Below are 20337 nucleotides of genomic sequence, written 5' to 3' on the forward strand. Positions count from 1 at the left end.
CAGTCAAACAAAACCCACCTCTGCCTTTGCTTTAACGTTGAGCCGGGATTACTACTACACTCTGTCTTCCGTGTCCCCTGCATAGACCAGGTTCCTCCGGGGGAATCCTTTGAAGTGCTGGAGAAGCCGGGTCCCGCTGAGGAGCAAGCTGCCCTGCTTCCTCCTTCTGGAGGATGAGGACGCCCTGTAAGCCACGGCTTCCTTCCCCGCATCCTGCCTGCCAGGAAGGCGTGCTCACGGCGCTCCCCACCACCCTCCCAACCAGCGCAGCCTCTGTGGCCCTGTCTTCATTTCCTGACTGCCGCCGCCTCATTAGGAGACTCTGCAAACCCTCTCTAGGTGTGTGCAGGAAATAAACAAATAAGCAAACAGGCAAACACGGCATCCCAAAACAATTAAACCAAAAGTCACGACAGCATGCCAGGTCCACGTGGAGGCCCCTGCCCTGGACCAGGAGGCTTGCGGCGAGGAGCAGGCAAGCCCTCACAGGTACCAGGTCAGCAAGGGATCAGATAAACGGAGGCCTGGAGAAGAGACATAATGCCACTTATAGGGAACGTGGCCGTGTCAGTGCTTTCAAGTGAACTTGTCACCACTCTCAGAGCCTCCAGTGGGAAACATGGGGTGGGCAGTAGCCCCCCAAATCAAAACTGCCAGACTTCTTACAATGGAGAACTGGCCACACAATGTACAAGCAACTTCAACCTTGTCACATTCCAGGGTGACACAACCAAAGAGAACAGGCTTCTGTTCCTAAGCATCTCGCTAGACAGGAGAGTTCCCACGGAAGGGCAAGCCTTGATGGCACAACACACACCTTGCATCGGAAGAGGGGAAACCCTGCCATAGACATGATGAATTAACCACTCAGGTGCTCCCGGCCAGGTCGCCTGAGACTGTGTGACGCGGCCCCTGCCCACCCTTCCCACTGACACCTTCCATCACTTCCAGCTCTCAGCATAAGCTGCTAGCCCTCCAAACATTCCTCTAGAACATGCCGTGCTATTTTACACCCTGATGTTTTGCACACAGGTTTCCCCTACCTGGGATCTCCCTCCCCCTTCCTCTACCTGACGAAGCCCTCCTTGCTCCCAGCTAATTCAGAACCCACCGCCTGCCAAAGCAGAGTTGAGGGGGGCTGGGGGGGGCAGTTTAGGCTTCAGGGTTCTGCAATCACAGGCCGGCACTTGCGGCACTGTCCTGGGTACTGAAGAGTCAGACAAATGAGAAATGGACTGGTACAACAAGCTCAATCGCTCTCAGATCCATCATTTCATTTTATTTCAACCTCCCAAGAACCCTCTGAGGTAGGCACTTTTATTATCCCCACTGCCAAAATGAGAAAACCAAGGATGAGAAATATTTGTCAATGGGCCCAGAGATAAGTGAGAAAAAAGGCTGAGGCAGGAACGGAACCGAAGTTCCCCAATGTGTTCACCCACAAAACCTCAGCGGCCACTATTAACCTTGCACTGTGATATAAACATGTATTTTGTGTTTATTCCTCCTGTGAAGCTGTGGGGAGAGCTTTCTCAAGGGCTGGGCCCATCTGAACTCTCATCAGGCCCTGCCCCTGGGTACACAAGTGCTCCCTCCACACTTGCCAAGAAGGAAGGTGTAGACAGAAACTCAGCAGCCTGGACACACTAGTTCACTGGTGGGAGTGGAGGAGGGTGAGGTCTTGCCTGATCTTTGGACTCCATAGAAATCACATGTTACTGCCGTAATCAGAAATCTCACATAAAGAAACAAATGCTTCCTGCAAGAATAAATAGGCAATGAAGCACCCCAAAATATAGATTCATTCACTCATATATTGAGTATTTATTGAGCACCTACTATGTTCCAGGTGCTATTCTAAATGCTGGGTACGCAGCGTCACTTAATAAAACACAAAACTCACATTCTCATTGGGGGAAGACAAACATCAAAAAGTAAGTAAATGGCAGGTAAATTCAATGAAAAAAATAATTCAAGGAAGAGGGAAGAGGGTATCAAGAGGAAAAGGAGTTCCATTTTTTAATGAGTTGGTGAGGGAAGGCTTTTGGGGGCAGAAGTGCCCCAAGTGTTCCCACACAACACTTCACAGGGAAACATCTTAGGGTATTCCCGGAGCCTTTCTGCCTCCTAAGACTCCCAAGGAGAAGGATGTTCCTAAAGCTGCTCATAGATGCTGTCTAGACACATCTAGACCAGCAAGACCCATGGCTCCCCTCCCCCAGGGCCCAGCTGCTGAGCAACCAGGAAAGGAAACCCACTTCCCAAGCCTCCAAAAAGGCTTCTTCAGGGCTGGGTGGCATCCACTGAGATTCCATTTGTGAGAAGCAAAGGAAAACTTTTAAAGCATAAGGCTCTCAACCTGCCATAGCGCTGAGAACGTGCTTGGCCAGGATCCACCAGCAGCCTAGGAAAGAAGCACTATGATACCCATCTTACAGATCAGGAAAACCAAGGCTCTGAAGGGTACCCATAGCTTGCCCAGGATGCAGTAAGCAGTGGAGCAGGGACTTGAATGTCATACTTTTCTGATGCTGGAGTCTGTGCTCATAACCACCCGAATGTCGCCTCTCAAGGAGGTGCCAGGCGTCGCTTGGCAAGGGAAGAGGAGCCATCTCTGGCCAATGAGCAGACAGTCAGAGCTCTCATCCCGGCTGGAGATGGCTTCAGCCCGAGTGCCAGCCACAGCTGCCAGAGGGCCTCCCTGGCTCCCCCCACCCCTCGCCTCCCCTGTCTTCCACTCCTCCCCACGCTTTCCCTGTCTTCTGGTCAGACACACTGACACTCCAGGTCCCTGAGAACACTCCTAGGAGCAGAGGAGGCTACACGCAGGCTCCAGGCATATAGAATTGCTCTCAGGGCCTATGGCTTTCCAGCCAGTGCTGAAGTGACTGGGGCCAGAAGGAAGTTAGCTATGATGTTCTCTCTTCACAGCAAAGGCATTTCTATACCTGGCAATGTTCTGCACCTTGACGAGGATGGTGGTTATGCTAGTGCATACATTTGTCGAAACCCATTAAACAGTACACGTCTAATGAGTGTAGTTTATTGCATGCCGATTATGCCTCAACATAGTTCATTTCAAAAAATGAAGGAACTCTCCTGACATTGCTGGATCCTATGAGGAAAGAGCCCTGCTCTCCCTGATGGGAGGGTAGGAGATGGTTCAACTGAAACAATGAAAAGGACGTAATATTTCATTTCACTGGGCGTTGCGGGGAGGATCAGGATCCCACTTGGGCCAACAGTCCTCCCACATGTTTGGGGCCCCATCTTGTGGGTGCCCTTCCTGGAATGCTAGCATTTAACACCAAAACCTGTTCCCTCTTGTATCCTGGGGCTGAGGAGGTCTGGAAAAGCAGGGTCGGCAGGAGAGGGATGTCGACAGGGCCACATTTGTCTTCCAAGGGGGCACTGTGGCACGACATGGGAAGAGGGAGGTGTAGGCCTGGCCAAGTTCTTGCTGTGGCGACTCCCTTGGGCCGTGCGTGGGGGCCAGGGCAGCCTCGCCTTCCTGTCCCTCATCCACGCCTGCATCAGGCATCTCCTCACGTCCTCAGACGCACCATGGAATCTCATGGAAGGGTGAGGGAACTTCAGAGTTACTGAACTTTAATCTTCCAGCAAGTGCTACAATGAACGTGCCCCAAAGTACAGTCGCTTTATAATTAGATCGGAGAGCAAACACAAAACACTTGTCCCGGTAAAGTTATTGTCGAACTTCTTGGTAGGTTTCCTAGCAATTAAACTCACTTGTTCATTTCATCTGGAAAAAGTATTTATTACTTCAATTTAAACTAATGCCATAATGATAGGATATGTGTTATTTTTTTTAATAGATCTTTATTGGAGTATAATTGCTTCACAATGCTGTGTTAGTTTCTGTTGTACCACAAAGTGAATGAGCCACATGCATACACATGTCCCCATATCCCCTCCCCCTTGAGCCTCCCTCCCATCCCCCCATCCCACCCCTCTAGGTCATCGCAAAGCACCAAGCTGATCTCCCTGTGCTAGGCTGCTACCTCCCACCAGCCAACTATTTTACATTCGGTAGTGTATATATGTCGATGCTACTCTCACTTCACCCCAGCTTCCCCCTCCCACCCCATGTCCTCAAGTCCATTCTCTATGTCTACATCTTTATTCCTGCCCTGCAACTAGGTTCATCAGTACCATCTATTTTTTTTTTTTTTTGAGAACGCTCACCATCACGGTTCAGTCACCTGACTTCCTATGCCGGGGGCAAGAAAGGAGATTTCGTTGGCACAAAGCATTGGTTAAAATACCATTTGTCCAGTAATTCTCTTTCTTCTGGGGAGTTCCATGTCAGGAGGACTCGAGGGTGAGGACCAACAGCCGACAGATGTTTGCCACGAGAAACTGTCAGGCTGTCCAGCTGAGAAGGTGCCATGGCTCACCAGAGCCACCTGGGACCGTGCAGTGAGCCTGCAGACTTGCCCAGCAGCTCAGCCCTGCTGCCAGGGAGGCCTGGAGTGTCCCCTGCAGGTGAGAGAGCTGACCCTCCACAAGCACCGAGAATATAACTAAGATGTGTTCCGGGCCACAGCAGAGATGAACCAGCTCAGAGGCTAAGGGAGAACGGGCAGTAAAGGGGCCACCACTGGGTGCAGCTCCTGAGCAAGGAAATCTTCCTGAGTACTCAGCATGTGCTAGGCACTGTGCTAAGCTCTTGGCATGTACTAATGCACTTAATCCACACATCAAGCACACCGGGGGGAAATGATTATTTATCCCCAGTTGACAAATGAGGAAACTGTTGCACAGAGAGGTTGAGTGACTTCTCCAATGTCACACAGCTATAGAGACAGAGCCGGGATTCAACTGAGGCAGACGGCTCCTGAGTCCTTGCTCCTAACCATTATACTCAAGAGTAATCCTGAGGAGGGGCAAACAGCCAAAGCTCTTTTGCCAAGACTCTACCAAGCCCTGAGCCCACACCCAGCCATGAGAGGGAAGAATACTGACCACTGCCACTCCTGGTTCCCACACATGATTTGTTATTATCATATAGACCACTCGCCATGTACCAGGAACTCTGCTGGGGGTTTTACTCTGTAGCTCAGAAATTACCATCCTTGTTCCTTAGGTGAGAAAGCAGAAGCTCAGAGAAGTCACCATGGGCAGTCAGTAGGAGGGAGGAATGGCAACCTCCACTCTTTTTTATTTACTTACTTATTTTTTGTACTTGAAACAAAACTTAAAAGATATTTTAAAATACGCAGTAAAAAATATATCTCCCATCCCCGTCCCAAGTCATTGTGTTTCCCTCCCTAACACAGCACTCCTTTATGACTGTATGTGTACTCAGATACACACACATGTGAGCTTGCTTTGACCCAGAGCAATACTGGCACCACTGTTCTCACTTTGCTATTGTGAGCTAACAGTACCATGTGTTGGAACTATGGCCTCTTAATACATAAAGAACCATAGTTTTCCATTATATATATGTATCATAATATATTTAACCATTAAGGTTGTTGGAATGTCTGCAGTTACCAACAGTGCTACAATAAATCCTTGTGCATTAAGAAAAGAGTCTACCTGAGGTTTTGTTCCCCACAGTTTTGCCACGAGGACCAAGATGCTGTGAGCAGAGCTGTGATACCCGGGCTTTGGGAATCAGACCTGGCCAACCCCCCTACTCACCAGCCATATGACCTAGATCCCTTTACTTCTCTGAGCCACAGTTTCCTCATGTGTAAAACAAGGATAGTATACACCCACCTGGAAGGGTTGCCATAAGGATGATGTTAGCTGGAGCACTTAAGGCACTTACACAGTGCCCTGCTCAGAGTGACGGCTGGAGAGACGTGAGCTGTTACTCACTGATACCTGGGCCACCTGGGTTACCTGGGAAGTTCAGGCCTTGACTCTGGCTTGGACTCTGGGTCTGGGATTTGTCCTCAGTCAGATCACAGCTCTTCTCTGTGTGTTAGTTTCTTCCCTTTCATAGACAGCCAATGAGTCCAGACACAGGCAACAGAAGAACCAGAGCCCTCTGGAGATGGAGACCCCATGTCTATCCTCAGGTTTCTGGACTGGGCGTGTAGAATAGGACCCAAAGGCACCACCTGAGGTAGTGAGCTATGGCTCCCAAGGATTTCTGGGGACTCTGAGCTCATCAGTGAGGCCTCTAAGGCCTGCCTGGCCCAGAGCTCCAACCTCACCCATGGCCACTGCCCACAGCCCAGCCATATGATCTTTCCCCTCTCCATTGTCCCCAGGCCTTCCAGCATGCTTTTCCCTCTGCCTGGGACACGCTTCCTCCCCCCTCCTCCCCCAGTGCCCTCTGCTTGCCTATCTCCTACTAGTCCTTTAGACCCTTGCTTACATGCCACCTCCTCCTGGAAGCCCTCCCAAGCCACCATGCCACAGGCTGTGCAATCACCACCAAGAATAAGATCAGCTCTGTGACTATACAGAGCAGAGCAGTGTCAGCGAGGAATGTCAGGTCATGGTTGCAGGGAGAGATGGTCTAGCACTGGGATCCAGGCACACCCAGGGCCAGGACCTAGCTATGGACATCCAGGCAGGAGGACAACATTTGTTCTCAGTGCAGAGAGAGAGGTTTCAGCAGGAGAATATCTTTATGCCATTTGGATAGGGAAGGACCTCTTAAATGAGAGAGGAAACAGAGCTACTTGTCTAAAAGTTGAATAAATTTGACAACAATACAATATAGAACTTCTGTGAATTAAGACAACTAACTGAAAGAAAGTATTGAACATCCCTAACTTACAAAAGAAAAGGCTCAATCTTAAAAATAGGCAAAAATTTAAAACTACATACAGGTGTTTAGAAGAGCAAACAAAAATAGTGCATAAGGATATGAAAAGATTCTCAGCCTCATCTTTCATCACAGCAATATAAATTAAAATCACAGCAAGATACCATTTCACATGAAAATCTTAAAAGTAAAAACAGTACCAGGTGTTGGTGAAGTTGGCGAGCTTCGAGAACTCTCATACATTGCAGAGAGCAGTAAAAATAGGTAGAAATTCTTTGGAAAGCAATTTGGAATGATATACTAAAGTGAAACACGCATACCCAATAGTCCGGCAATTCTGCTCCTTTGAGATAGACCCTTAAAAAATTCTTGCACACTAACACCAATAATCTTATCAGTATTATTTGTAATAGCAAAAACCTGGAAACAACTCAAATGCCCATAGTAACACAATGGTTAATAAATCAGGTGATACTTTGCAGCAGTAAAAATGATCGAATATACCCATCTGCATCAAATGAACAGATCTCAAAAACCTAATATTGAATAAAAAAGAAAGCAATCACGAAAAGTGTACAGAAGTGTTACTCCAGATATTTAAGGTTCTCAAAGAGGCCAAACTAAGCAATATGCATCTTAGGATCCATACTTGTATGATAAACTATAAAGAAAAGCAAGGAACTGGTTAGAACACAATCAAGATAGTGTTTATGTCCCCTAGGTAGGAGAGGACATGATACGAGCTAGACACACAGGGCTCCTGTACATTTTTAAACTGGTCTGGGTTCATGGGAGTTCACTTTATCACCATTCTTTTAACTTGACATATACATTGTAAACATGTGTAACTTTTAAACTTCTTAAAATAATTTTAAAACAAGCACGAATAGGAAATGGCCACACGTTTAGAGCTTTAAGCTTTTGTTTCTGTGGAATCCCAGCTCCCAACCCCATTCCAGGCCTGCAAGCTGGCCCAGAGGCCAAGAGGGACCACCACACCCCGGAGGTGCTGTGGAGGAAAGAGCCCTGGGGTCCTGACTTCACATCCCAGCCCTGTGCAACTTTAGCCAAGATACTCCACCCATCTGTTTCTTCATGTAAAAAGAGTACCTAGCAAAATAGTTGTACATGGTAGGGACTCAGTGAATATTTGTTGAATGAATGAGTCAGTGATTTCTAAGATCCCAATTGTAAATACACCCCTCATCCAAATGTATTCACCAGGGAGAAACTGTGCCTGCAGCTCCTAGCACATCCTCCCCAAGACACACACGAATATCCCAGAATTTGAAGTGGCAAGTCAGAAAGTTCTCTCTTCTGTTCAATCCAAACTTTTGGTATTTTAATGTTACAGATTTTCTCTCCCAAATGTCAGCTTCTCTTTCATTTTTCCTTTCGCTGTCACAACAAGCATACAAGTATTTTTGATGGAATTTTACCAAATGGCACATCTTGCATTTTGTAAACCTTAAATACACAAACTCCTCTCCCACCACTCTGCCAAACTCTCTCTTAGAATGTGTTTTTGTCTCTCTGACCCTTGACTCTTGACTCAGATGCCCAGTCCTCAGGCCCCACCCAGGGAAGGACATTCCTTTGTTTAAAGGGAGGCTGAGGGGCAAATGAGGAAGGATCAGTCCTCACCTTGCAAGGGTGGGATCTTACATATGACATTCATTAGCAAGTCACTGACTGCACAAAGCTAGGGCATGCCAAGTCCATTCCACACACCCCATCCTTTGCATTAACTCTGCCTGGCTGGGGCTAGGAGAAGAAGGCTGGAGCCTAGCAAGCCCCAGATTACAGAAATAGGATGGTGCCTTGGCTAAGTGCATGGGCATCGAAGTCAAAAAGAATCTCTCTGAGCCTCACACTCCTCATCTGTAAAATGCAGCAATAATCTCACCTCAGAGAGTTATTAAATGGCTTTAATAAAATAATATATGTAAAGATACTTGCAGATCAGCATAAAAAAAAAAAAAGTCGCTATATCCCCAAACCACTTCTATTTGACTTTGGAAGGAATGAAACAGTCTTTACACTCAATTTGCTTTTTAATTGGGCTCACTGCAGCTAGTATTGCAGTGGTCGGGTGGAGGAAGGGCCCTGAGGAGTTGTGGAGGCACCATTTGTCTTGGGCATATCAGCAATGTAAATCCACCCACGGCCCTCGGAGAGGCCAATGCCAGCCAAGCTGAGGGAGCACCCACACCCCGAATTCTTGGGGCTGCATCAAACAGCATGTGGGCTTCTACCGCCTTGGCTCGTCTAACATGTTAAAAATGGGCCAGAGTTTGGGCTGTGCCTGAGGGGCATGGCCAAAACAAGTAACAGTGGTGAACGTTTTATAGAGAATGTTTGGGGTAGAAACCCGGTCTCAAAGGTTGTCAAATCAGGGGGCCAATGACCAGGGCAAGCAAAGGCAGGAGGTTCTGCACAGTACCCAATGAAAGAGCACTGGGCTTCCCTGGTGGCGCAGTGGTTAAGAATCCGCCTGCCAATGCAGGGGACACGGGTTCGAGCCCTGGTCCAGGAAGATCCCAAATGCCACGGAGCAACTAAGCCTGTGCTCCACAACTATTGAGCCTGCACTCTAGAGCCCGTGCTCCACAACAAGAGAAGCCACTGCAACGAGAAGCTCGCGCACCGCAACGAAGAGTAGCCACCGCTCACTGCAACTAGAGAAAGCCCGCACGCAGCAACAAAGACCCAACGCAGCCAAAAATAAATAAATAAAATAAATTTATATTTAAAAAAAAAGAAAGGTTTTAAAAAAAAAAGAGCACTGGCCTCCAGAAAGGCTAACGTCAAATGGATCAGCACCTCGGACAGCGACAGCCAAGTGTAAGGCAGCTCTGAAATGCTTGATTCTCCCCTACCTTCCGGATCAGAATCTGCAAACAGGGCAGGCTGCTGCCAGCCCGTCCCCGCACCATGATGCTTCATGGAGCAATCACAGCACTTTTATTGCTGAGCCTACATGCTTCCTCAGAATCCTTCCCAACACAGCATTCAAGGCTCAACCAATTGCTTGCGGTGGTCCACCAGAGGAAAGCTATTGGTTACCCTGTGTCTTTATAGAATTACTAATAAAGGCCAGTCTGGTTGAAAACTCACTTCAACCCTACCAAAGGTAGCAAAGGTCTCCATGTCAGAAAAGAGGGGCACACCTTTTGGTTTGATTGGTGGGTCTGGGTGGGAGAGGAGAGGGGGCAGAGGAGTGTGCCTACAGAATGAAACATCTGTTTCCTAGCTCACCTCCCCTGCCTCAGAGGTCAGACTATTCAGTGCCCTTGTCTTTTCCCCCATTTCTCCTTTGTCTTGTGTGAAAATTGCTTGAAAAGTCCATGTCCGCATAAACGAGTGGGTTCATTCACACAGTGACAATTTCTTAGGGCCTACTCTGTGCCAGCCACCATGCTAAGCAGCAGAGACATAGGGAAGAGCACATGGCCCACTGTCTTGGAGCTTAGGGCCTGGGTGGGAGTAACTGTGCATCAAGGGTTAGCCCTCATGAGTGTGTTGCAACAAGCTGAGAGCAGGCTGAAGGAAGGAGACACGTGTCTGTGAGAGCATGTAACCAAGGAACCAGCTCTATGAGAAAGGGAGGAGTCTGCAGGCAGGTGGAGATCAGGTGCCCTTCCTTGGGGACTTGATCCTTGAGCCAAGTGGGGGTAAGGGATGTAAGAAGAAGAAAACAGAGAATTTGAGCAAGTGCCATTAGGTGTCATTTGGTCTTCAAGAATTACAGGAGCCCAGATGGGATACGTAGGCTGGAGAGCTGATACCTGCTTCCTATGGCTGAGGTTCCCACCAAAGCCACCTTAAGGGCTTAGGAAGAACCAAGGCTTGAAGAGTTTCTATAGGTCAGAGCAAAAGGAGAGCAAAGAGACCAGGAGCAGTGAGGTGGGAAGGGTCTACAGACACTGGACCAGAGCATCCTTCAGCCCTGGCAGTGTCCACACCTCCCTACAGGATGCAGCCTCAGAGCAGACCCAACGTCGGGGGTTGAACCACCAACACAAAGGGTTCTCAGGGGAAGGCTGGGCCACTGAGAGGTGCTATGACATAGTCTCAAACTCCTTCCCAGAGTCAGGGATTGAGCGGGGTCTGGAAAGAGAGGTCGAGTCCTGGACAGAGTCCAGTTCAAGCGGCTGCAGCCTCCGGCTGCCCTTCTCCCCATCACCACCTCATCTTAATTTCAGCACAGTGACTGTCTGCTCTTTCAGTTCCTTCTGGAAGACTCTAAACAGCATATTTGCTCAAGAGCTGAGGACAACATTCTGGTCTTAGAGAAGCAGAGTATTTAGGCAAAGGCAAACATATGCTGGTTTCTCTTCTGAGTTACATTCTTGGCAAAGGAATTATTTCACCAAGAGAGAAAAACTGGACTTTCGAGGGTCCACTCCATTCTACCCTTGCCCCAGCTATGCAGCTGCTGACCCTCACCAGTCTCCCACACCCTTTAAAGACACGTAATGTGGGTGGCTGTGGCTATAAAAGGGTAGCACGGGGATCCTTGTGAGGGAACTGCTCTGCATCTGACTGCGGCGGTCACATGAATCCACATGTGATAAAATTGCACAGAAGTGAATACACACACCCAAGTGCATGTCAACTGGTGAATATGAGCAAAGCCTATGGATTGTGTCAAGGTCAAATCCCACTTGTGATATGGTATGACAGGCGAGATGTTGGAGCACACAGAATCTCTGAATTGTTTCTCATAATTGCATGTGAATCTCAACTCAAAATAAAAAGGTTTTTTTTAAAAAAAACGCATAAGGTGGAAACCATTTTATCTTGGGACTAGAAATGGCCTGTTTTCACAAAGCAGTCATAGAAAACCTAAAGCTATTTCTTCAAAGCCCACTGTTCTAGTTTCCTCACAAGCAAATTATGATTTTTTTTTTTCAGATGGGAGGCCTTCAAAGAAGCCATGACCAGCCATGCCCAGTGTCCCCAGACCCACACAACCCCAGCCTGGCTCCATGACATTCAGGGTGTCCCTCCCCCTGACCTTTGCCCCAGCCAGAAACCCTGAAACTGAGGGCAGATCAGGGCAGAGGGAGACAAGGAGCTGGGAAGGCTGGGAGAGTGGCCAGTGAGAGGGGAACACTTTGCAGAGGAGGCTTCCAGGAGGACCCATGCTGGCCAGCCTCCACCACTGCCTGCGTGCAGCCCTTCGGATCCCTGCCAGTGGCTTATTAATATTTTATTGAAAACTCTAAGATGATTCCAACTTCAGCTGTCATGATAAGGTGTTGTTGCTAGGCAACTTTAGTGCCTGTCTACAGATCTGTTTTCAGAGTTCCTCCCCCACTCACAAAGCTCGAGGTTCAGTCCTACCACCCAGAGACCCACTTGGCTCAGACCACCAACCGCTGTCCACACCCAGCCCATTCCAAAGTGCTCAGCCTCCACGAGCGATGGTCCAGCTCGTAGATCTCCCAGTGCCTGGCCATGCCCCCACCAGAGCCCCAGAGCAGCCCCTGCCCCCAACTCACCATACTCGCTGTCGTAGAACATGACGAACTTCTGCCAGCGCAGCTCTGTCACCAGCCTGAGCATGACATCATTGAGGCGCACGGGAGGTCTGGAGGCCAGCGTGTAGGCCTCGCCGTCAGGGCTGGGGTTCAAATGGCAGGCGGTACGCGGAGAGCCCCCTGGGTTGCGCTGGACAAAGAGGTGTGGGATGTGCATCGCGTCTGTGAGGGACTGCAGGGCGTTGGCAGACGCACAACCGGTGGATGTGACCAAGGCCAAGATCCCCTGGGTCATGAGGTCACAGGCTGGAAAGAGAGGGGAGAGAGAGGGTGGGGTCAGCATGGGGGTGATGCTGCCCTGGCTTCAACTGGCACAGCTCATGCCGGGCAGCTCATTCCCAGGGTTCCAAGAAACACTGCCTCCCTCCAGGGACCAAGAACCCATGTCAGGCCAGGCCAGAGGCACTCACAGGCACAGTCTGTGATGCCCTAGTGATGCTGCCAGCTAGATGTTCTTGTGTCCATTCAAGAGATGAGAAAACAGAGGTCAGGAGAGGCAAAATCATTTGTCCTAGGCTACTCAAGCGGGGAGAGTAGAACAGGGATACAACCCACATCTGCCTGAGACAGCCATCAGTGCTACTAAATTAGCCATCCCGTTTCCCACTTGGGCTGTGAGCCCCTTAAGAGCTGTGAGCTCGTTTTGTTGATCCACGTATTCCCAAGGCCACGCCACAGGCCAAGAATACACTGTGTACTCTACAATTGTTGGCTGAACTGAACTGATTGGGGCTGAGGGGAATGAATAACATTGGAAAGCCAGGGAGACACTTACCCCCGAGGATCCAGATTGTAGGCAAAACCCCGCAGAAACCCTAGGTCTTCTGGCCAAGTCCATTTGATTCATATCATAAAGATACTAGGTCAAATCCCAGAGGAAGCATTTGGTTCCAGAAGCCCAGGATTATTCAAAAGCCACTTGACAATAACAAAGGAAGATGCTCGTGCAGCTGGGGCGCTGACCGCAGGTGTGCAGGAGGAACACGACCAGACGCCAGCAGCTGTTTCTAGGGTAGCTGCGCTCAGGGATCACCTTTTGAAGTCATCCAGCAACCATGAGTTCCAGTAACCCCTTTTAGCCACACAGACCATTTTGGAACATCAGACCAATTAATAGAAAGATGCACCTCCCAACACTGCAACCCACTGCACCAGTTTTGAAGCAAACACTTATCAATAATGCTTTATGTGATGGCAGGAATGTGGGAAAGCAGATGCAGTTTCAAAACACAGCCTGTGAATGTCAGCAGGCCTCTACTGCAAACGGCAGACTTTTGAACAACTTTGACAATGCGGTTCTTTCGGTTGAAAGCACCTGGGTTTATGTAATGCCTCAGACCAGGCTGGGAGGAGGAGACGAAGACTAGGGGGAGGAAATCCAAGGAGCAAGGCAGTGGGAGCCTGGGAAGGTGCGGGAAGAGGAAGACACCTCCAAGCTTTCAAATACCAAAGGCCAGCTGCTCCCCACGCACGGACTCTCACCTTGCACATTCATGGGCTTCGGCAGGAAGACAACTCAAATGCCCACAACTCTCCCTGCTGAACCCTCAGCCTCCAAACACAAGGCAGGAGGAGGGGGTGGTTAAACAAGAGATTCTCTGCAGTCTCTCTTGAAGACCATGCAGCCACCTAAATGCTCTGGCCCCTCGCATTCAGGCTCCACGCGGCCGAGTTCACTCCTGAATTGAAATCCAATCATGTCATGCTACTGTTTAAAGCCCTTTGGTGGCTCCCAAGACCGCTGCGGATAGAGTCAAACTCCTTAGGGCAGTCTTGCAGGCTCCCCAGTGCCTGCAGCCTCAGGCTCCTCACACGCCCCCGCCCGCTCTGTTACAGACCACTGCCCACCTTTCGGCCCCTGGAACCCATCACATTTCCTGTTGCCTCCTGAACCTTCACACTCACTCTCGCTTCAAGACCCAGACTCTACACCCCCAGACTAAGGACCCTTTGTCAAGCGCTTCATGTGCATCCCACACTTCCCCTATATGACACTGCATTGCGTGTATAACTGTCTCTCTCTCCCACTTGACCTCAAGCTCCAAGGGGACACAGGCCATGCCCATTCTGCTCACCATCCTTTTCCAGACACACAATGTGCCTGGCACACAGCAGTCAGTCAAGACTGATACAATAATACCATAAGCCTTGACATTTTCATGCCCTCTGGTCAATAATTCCACTTTGGGCATCCATCCAAGCTGTAAAAATGGCTTTAGATCCAAAAACATTCAGAGGATACTTATCCAGACTCTTGATATATTGCTAACGATCTAAAAGATGCGAAGAGGTGAGTGACATAAAAGTGTTCCATTTGTTGAAAGCACACACAGCCTTTAAAACTATTTATGAAGATACTACAGGAAGATGGGAAAGTGCTTGTCATAAAAAAGTTATGTGAAAGTAATACAAAATTGTATGTATTTTATGATACCAATTAAATAAAACTTAACATGCATGAAAGAAAGACCAGAAGGAAATATTGCAGAATGTTAAAAGTGACTGCATTTTAGAAGACGTCTAGACATGGTTTTCCTTTTTTTCTACATTTTGCCAAAATTTCATGTCGTGAACAGGTAATTCCTTTACAAAAGGAAAATAATCCTCCAACAATGGATAAGCATGAAGCTATGTAGGAGGAGGGTCTATTTTGTGAGAATTTCCTCTGTGCCAAAAAACTGTGTCGAGTACTCTATATACATGAGTTCACATTATTCTCACGACATCCCTGTACGGCAGGCATCACTGTGTCTATTTTCCAGATAACAAGATGTGAAGCCACACAACCGATAAGGGCTGGACTAAGATGGCTTCTCGTCTAAAAATGCTTCTGGGGGGTGACTAAGTGACAAAACCAGGGCACGACATTTTACGCTCACCAGGATTACAACTAGGTGGATAGCATGCTTATGAAAAAGGCAAGAGAAGACACTAAAAGCCAAGGTCTGTGATGATAAATGGATTTTTCTTTCTTCTCTTGTACATATTCTCTTTAACGCTGATACACCGCATTTATACGTTTAAAAAGTAATCTTACAAAACACACTGTACATCACTAGGGTGTAAAGTTGCCCAGGAACTCCAGCCCTTGGTCCCAGCCCAAGACACCCACTGTACCATCACTGGGTCTTGGCTCTCTGTCGTCCACCCCACCTGGCTCCATCTCAGGGACTTCCTGACTTCTGATGGCAAGCCCCATCCCCATTCCACCTATGCTGGGTTATTAAGTCACTAAACCTCCCTGAGGCTCAGTTTCCCCATTTGGGCACACATCCCACTGCTCACCATGGATGGATTTGTCTCTTCCCTCCTGTGTGTTTTATGTATACACTCAGCACACCCCCTAAGCACAAAGCCCTGCAATGAGCACTGGGGAGGGGGAGGGGCAAAGAGCAGGATGAACACAGGCCCCATCTGAGGAGCTTAGGATCTACCAAGGAGCCAGACCCCACAACCTGGCCTGCGAGGAAGGAAAGGGGAAGCTCCCTGGGACCCAGAAGAGGCTGAACTCATGTGGGGTCAGCATCAGGGCCTGAAAGGAAGAAAAGGATTTAGACCAGGAGAGATGGGGGGAGCAGTGTGAGTGAGGGGTGCAGTGGGACAAAGACACAGGGGCTGGGCAGTGGGAACGTGCTCAGGGAACAGGTCCCCCTGCCCCAGCCCCGGTGGCAGCCCGAGACACCAGCTTCTTGGCTGGGCCTGGGCTCACCAGGGCAGCAGAAGGAACGCTAGAATCTCACAGACCAAAGTTCCAGTTTGGGCTCCTCTGGCCAGCGACTGTGTGGTCATGGGTGTGTCTCCTTCCTGAGCGCCCGTTTTCTATTAACTGAAGATATGAACCTCTACCCAGCAGAGCTATGGGAGCACTGACTTAGAACGTGGACCACAAATGCCAATCCCGTGCCATGCACAAGAAAGATGCTAAATATTAATACATGTCAGTTTCCTGCCCCTCTCCTTGGGCATCCCCAGCTCCCCATCAATGTCCCCACCCAAGTCATGCCCAGGATCCCAAGAAATAGCAGTTACAACAGAGAACGACCTCACTCCTGCTGCTGACCAACCCTCCCCGTGGAGGTGGGCACCCTGACCCGTCCCTGTATGGACACCCGCAGCACCACGGAAGCTCCTCAAGGCCTCAACCTCCTAGGTGAGCAGGGTGGGTAATTAAGGCTGGAAGCCTCTCCCAGGCACTAATGGAGAAGCCTGATACAAGTCAATTTCTAATCCACTGTGAATGGCCTGCTAATTGGGGCACTGTTGAAATGATGGTTATTTAGAGGCTCCTAACATAAAAATAACAAGATCAAAATACATCAGATCAAAGCCACACCAGCTATTAGCTTAAACAAGGTTGTGTGCTCATTCCTAGGACAGGACATCACACAACTCACACCCCAGTTGTAGAAGAGACACTGAACTCCAGTGCTGGCATCCGATGGCTTGGATCTGAATCCAGGCCCTGCCACGTACATGCTGTGGGACCTTGGGCGAGGGGCTGACCCTCTCTGGGCCTCTGTGCTTTTTCTGTCAGAGAAGGATGATGGCACCCACTTCACAGAGCTGTTGTGCATATTCTCTGAAAGGTCTTTGTATGTGAAGAACCATTTGGCACTGCCTGATGCATAGTAAGAATGCAGAAGTCACCTCTGTCTCCAGCTTAGAGGTGCTTCTGCAGCTCACTAGAAGATAACAGCCTTTGTTATAATTCTTTGTCTCCAATATCATATGGTCATAAAGCTGATCTCTCTCTTGATGATAACAATGCAGGCTTGATGGATTGATATGAGCTCCCCCAAGAATGGCTCATCAGCTGCGAAAGTAAGAAGTGGAGATGAATGTAATGAGCAGCTTCGAGACCCCTTACCCAAGCTCAGCGGCCTAGGAGAGCAGAGGTCTCCGGGCCACGTGATGGATTCCCAGGAATCGGGAAGAAGCAGGCTGTTCAGACTCAGGGTTGGGCCCAGGCAAGAGGATCATGGAGCTCAGCCAGCATTCCCAGACAGCCCCACAGTCACATCCCTGCCAGCTTCCCCTGAGATGTCAGCGTCCTGCTGATTCAGGATTCTCCAGACACAGGACTCTCAGGGTAGGATGTGCCAGGTGTAGCACTGACAAGCAGGGTCTCCCTAATTCTCACCCCAGGTGAGCTTTCTGATCCCCTGGTGAGAAAACTGAAGCACAGAGAGGGCTGACCACTTGGCTAGGGCCATACAGCCAGAGAGTGAATGGCAACGAGAGCATCGGAACCAGACCACCAGGTACCTCTACAGCCAGTCCCAGGAAGAGATGGTGGCCAGCAGAAGACAGAGGCCAGGATTCCATGGCTGACTCTACCCAGCCCTTCCCTGGATGGAAACTCCTGGGGCAGCTCCACACTTAACGCAGGCCCTAGAGAAGGAGCCAGCAAGCAAGAACAAGGCCTCCCTCTGCTAAAGGCAAATCCTTGGTGCATCAAGTCACTCGGGGCCTCAGGTGGGTGTTGGAGATAAGAGAGGTGCCCCCAGACATTGAGATCAGTCTGGGAACCACTACTGATCCACGCCCAGTCTTCTCCATCCCCATGGGCATTCCTGGAAAATTCTCAGGCCAAGACTGCAGGAAGCAATACCCCAGGAGGCTTGTGCTGGAAGAGATGCACCATTCCTGGTGCCGTCACCTAATAATGATGCTGACCACGGCCATCCCAGCCCTTCCCTCCACCATGTGCCCTGAATGCATGGTGCCCCGAGCACATCCACACCTGTTCCTCCTGGAAGACTTGACATGGTCCCCAAATAGGTGAGATCGCCCATGCAGCCCCTGCTTCTCTGAGGCTACAAACCCTTTCAACCTCATGTGCTAACTGGCCTCTGGGTAGCCCCTTAAAGAGTGACAGGACTTCTCCAGATGGACAAGGCAAGAGAGGGCACTCCATCCGAGTGGAAGCAGCCTAGTAGAGGTGCCCTTATGTCAGAGAAGCTGGGCAAGGCTCTGCCGGTAACAGCAGGCAGCAGAAGGGAGAGCTGGCTCCGGGCAGCCCTGGGCTCAGCCCTGCCCTCCAGAGGTAATGATCTCTCTCCGACGGGGTCCAGCAGGCCAGCCCCAGGCCCTCCAGCACCTCTGCCTGCCCCACAATCCGGGCTCCATGTACCACCCCGCTACTCCAACAATGTGAACAGCCAGGAGCACTCACCCTCCCCCAAGCTACCCTCATTATCTGTGCCCTTCCTTTCCTCCTTTAAGCTGGCACCAACTTTATTAATATTTGAATTCTAGTGGCTAATGCTTTAAATTAAGGTAGCATTTATAAATACTTTATAGCTGATGAATAATTGACCAAATTTAGTATCGTCGTAACTCAGTAAATTACTGATCTATGGAGAATAACTATTTTTCATGTTTTATTAAGACATTTAAAAGGTAAACAAAACCATGAAATGGGGGGAAACGGGTGGCAGCACCATACAAAGGTGAGCGCTAGAGCTCGGGCCCGGCAGGACCTTGACCCCCATCGCCTCTCACCATCGAAAGGCCCCCAAAGGGGAGGGTCACTGAGGCCTCGCATCCCTCCTGAGCACAGGACAAACTTGATAAGCATCTTGTCCTACAGACCTTTTGCTTAAGTGACTCTCCCACCAGCATCCTCCTGCCTTCACTCCTGACTCCTTGCTCAGTTTGGTTTCTGCCTGTCTATCGATACAGTCCCTCTGCTGCAAACTCCCTCTCTCTGCTCTCTCTCCTTATATAGGACGGCTGGGAAACCCCAACCCAGGGTCAACCGTGGTGGGTCCACCTGCCCACCCACTTCTCCATGTCTGTGAGCAAACAGCGGAGAGTCAGAGAGACCCACGCACCCAGCAATGTGGGGACCCAAAGTGGGAAAGCTGTGTCACCATCCTCAACAGGGCTCCTCACCCCGCCATATTCACTTACATCCTCTGCACCACCTGCCTTGCTCATTCTCCTCAAACCTTCCGGGTTTCTGCCCCAAGTTCAACTAATGACCTTGCTTCATTTTTCATAGATTAAAAACAGAAGCCATCATCATAAGGAACTCATCCCAGTTCTTATCACCAGATCTACACACCTATCTGCGTTTGTGCTGAAAGCTGAGGAAGAAAGCTTCTCCCATCTTAGGCTGGCCCCTGCTTACGAGCTCTGGTTGCTCCCATGACTTGCCGTCTCCCAGACCCAGACCAAGACCCAGACCCAGACCCAGATCCATCACAATGTCCTCTCTATGGAATCATCAACCTTCCTTGGTATATCTGACCCATCCCTTTGAAAGTTACACCTCGGTTCTGTTGACGGTTCCTGTAATCGCTCCAGCCCACAGCCCTCGCTGGGCTCCTGACCCCCAACCAGGGGGTCTCCCACAGTGAGTCCATTGGCAACTCAAACTTGGTGTGTCAACACCGAGCTCCCTGGGGTGTGATCCTGTCCCTCTTGGTCTCCCAATCTCCATAAAGGGGCACTCCCACCCACCCAGTTGTTCTTGAACCTTCTCTCTCCCTGACCCTCTGCACCCAAGCCATCACCAAGTCCCGATTGTTTTATCTCCAAAATGTATCTTGGATCTGTCAACTTTCCTCCATCTCCAATGCCATCACCTTGGTCTAAACCACTACTATCTCCCCACTGGACCTCCACACACCCAACCTCCCCCAGATCCACATGCCACCCATTCAGTCCACTGCAGTGGACTGGCCTTCACAGATTAAAATGCCAACCAGACTGTGCTGTCCTTGCTTAAAATCTGCATTAGCTTCCCGTCGGCCTTAAAATAAAGTCCACACCCCGACAGGGCCCTGAGCCATCACACCCGTGCCCTGTGTTCCAGGTAGCTGGCTTTTGTGCAGTAACTCGGATGTCCAAGCTCTTGCCCACTTGTGGGTCTCCTCACATACTCACCCTTGGCCTGCCACACTCCTCCCACTTCTATCTGGCTATCTCTCCTCATTCTGTATTTTTGGGGGTAACTGTGACTCCCTGAAGAGAATTTTCCATGAACCTAATCTTCCCTCAAGGTACTCCGCCTGCAGACCACCCACTGACGTT

General features: G+C 49.7%; 1 protein-coding gene across 2 annotated transcripts in view; it reads right to left on the reverse strand.

The window, feature by feature from the left end:
* GRID1 (glutamate ionotropic receptor delta type subunit 1) overlaps positions 1–20337 on the reverse strand; it is a 666028-nt gene that overhangs the window by 522399 nt on the left and 123292 nt on the right. For both annotated transcript variants that reach the window (XM_082406733.1, XM_082406734.1), the window contains exon 3: positions 12259–12543. In XM_082406733.1, coding sequence (XP_082262859.1) covers positions 12259–12543 — 285 coding nt within the window. The remainder of the gene's footprint in view (positions 1–12258; positions 12544–20337) is intronic.

The sequence above is a fragment of the Balaenoptera borealis genome (genome assembly GCF_965194805.1).
Source record: "Balaenoptera borealis genome assembly, chromosome: 10".
Classification (NCBI taxonomy): domain Eukaryota; kingdom Metazoa; phylum Chordata; class Mammalia; order Artiodactyla; family Balaenopteridae; genus Balaenoptera; species Balaenoptera borealis.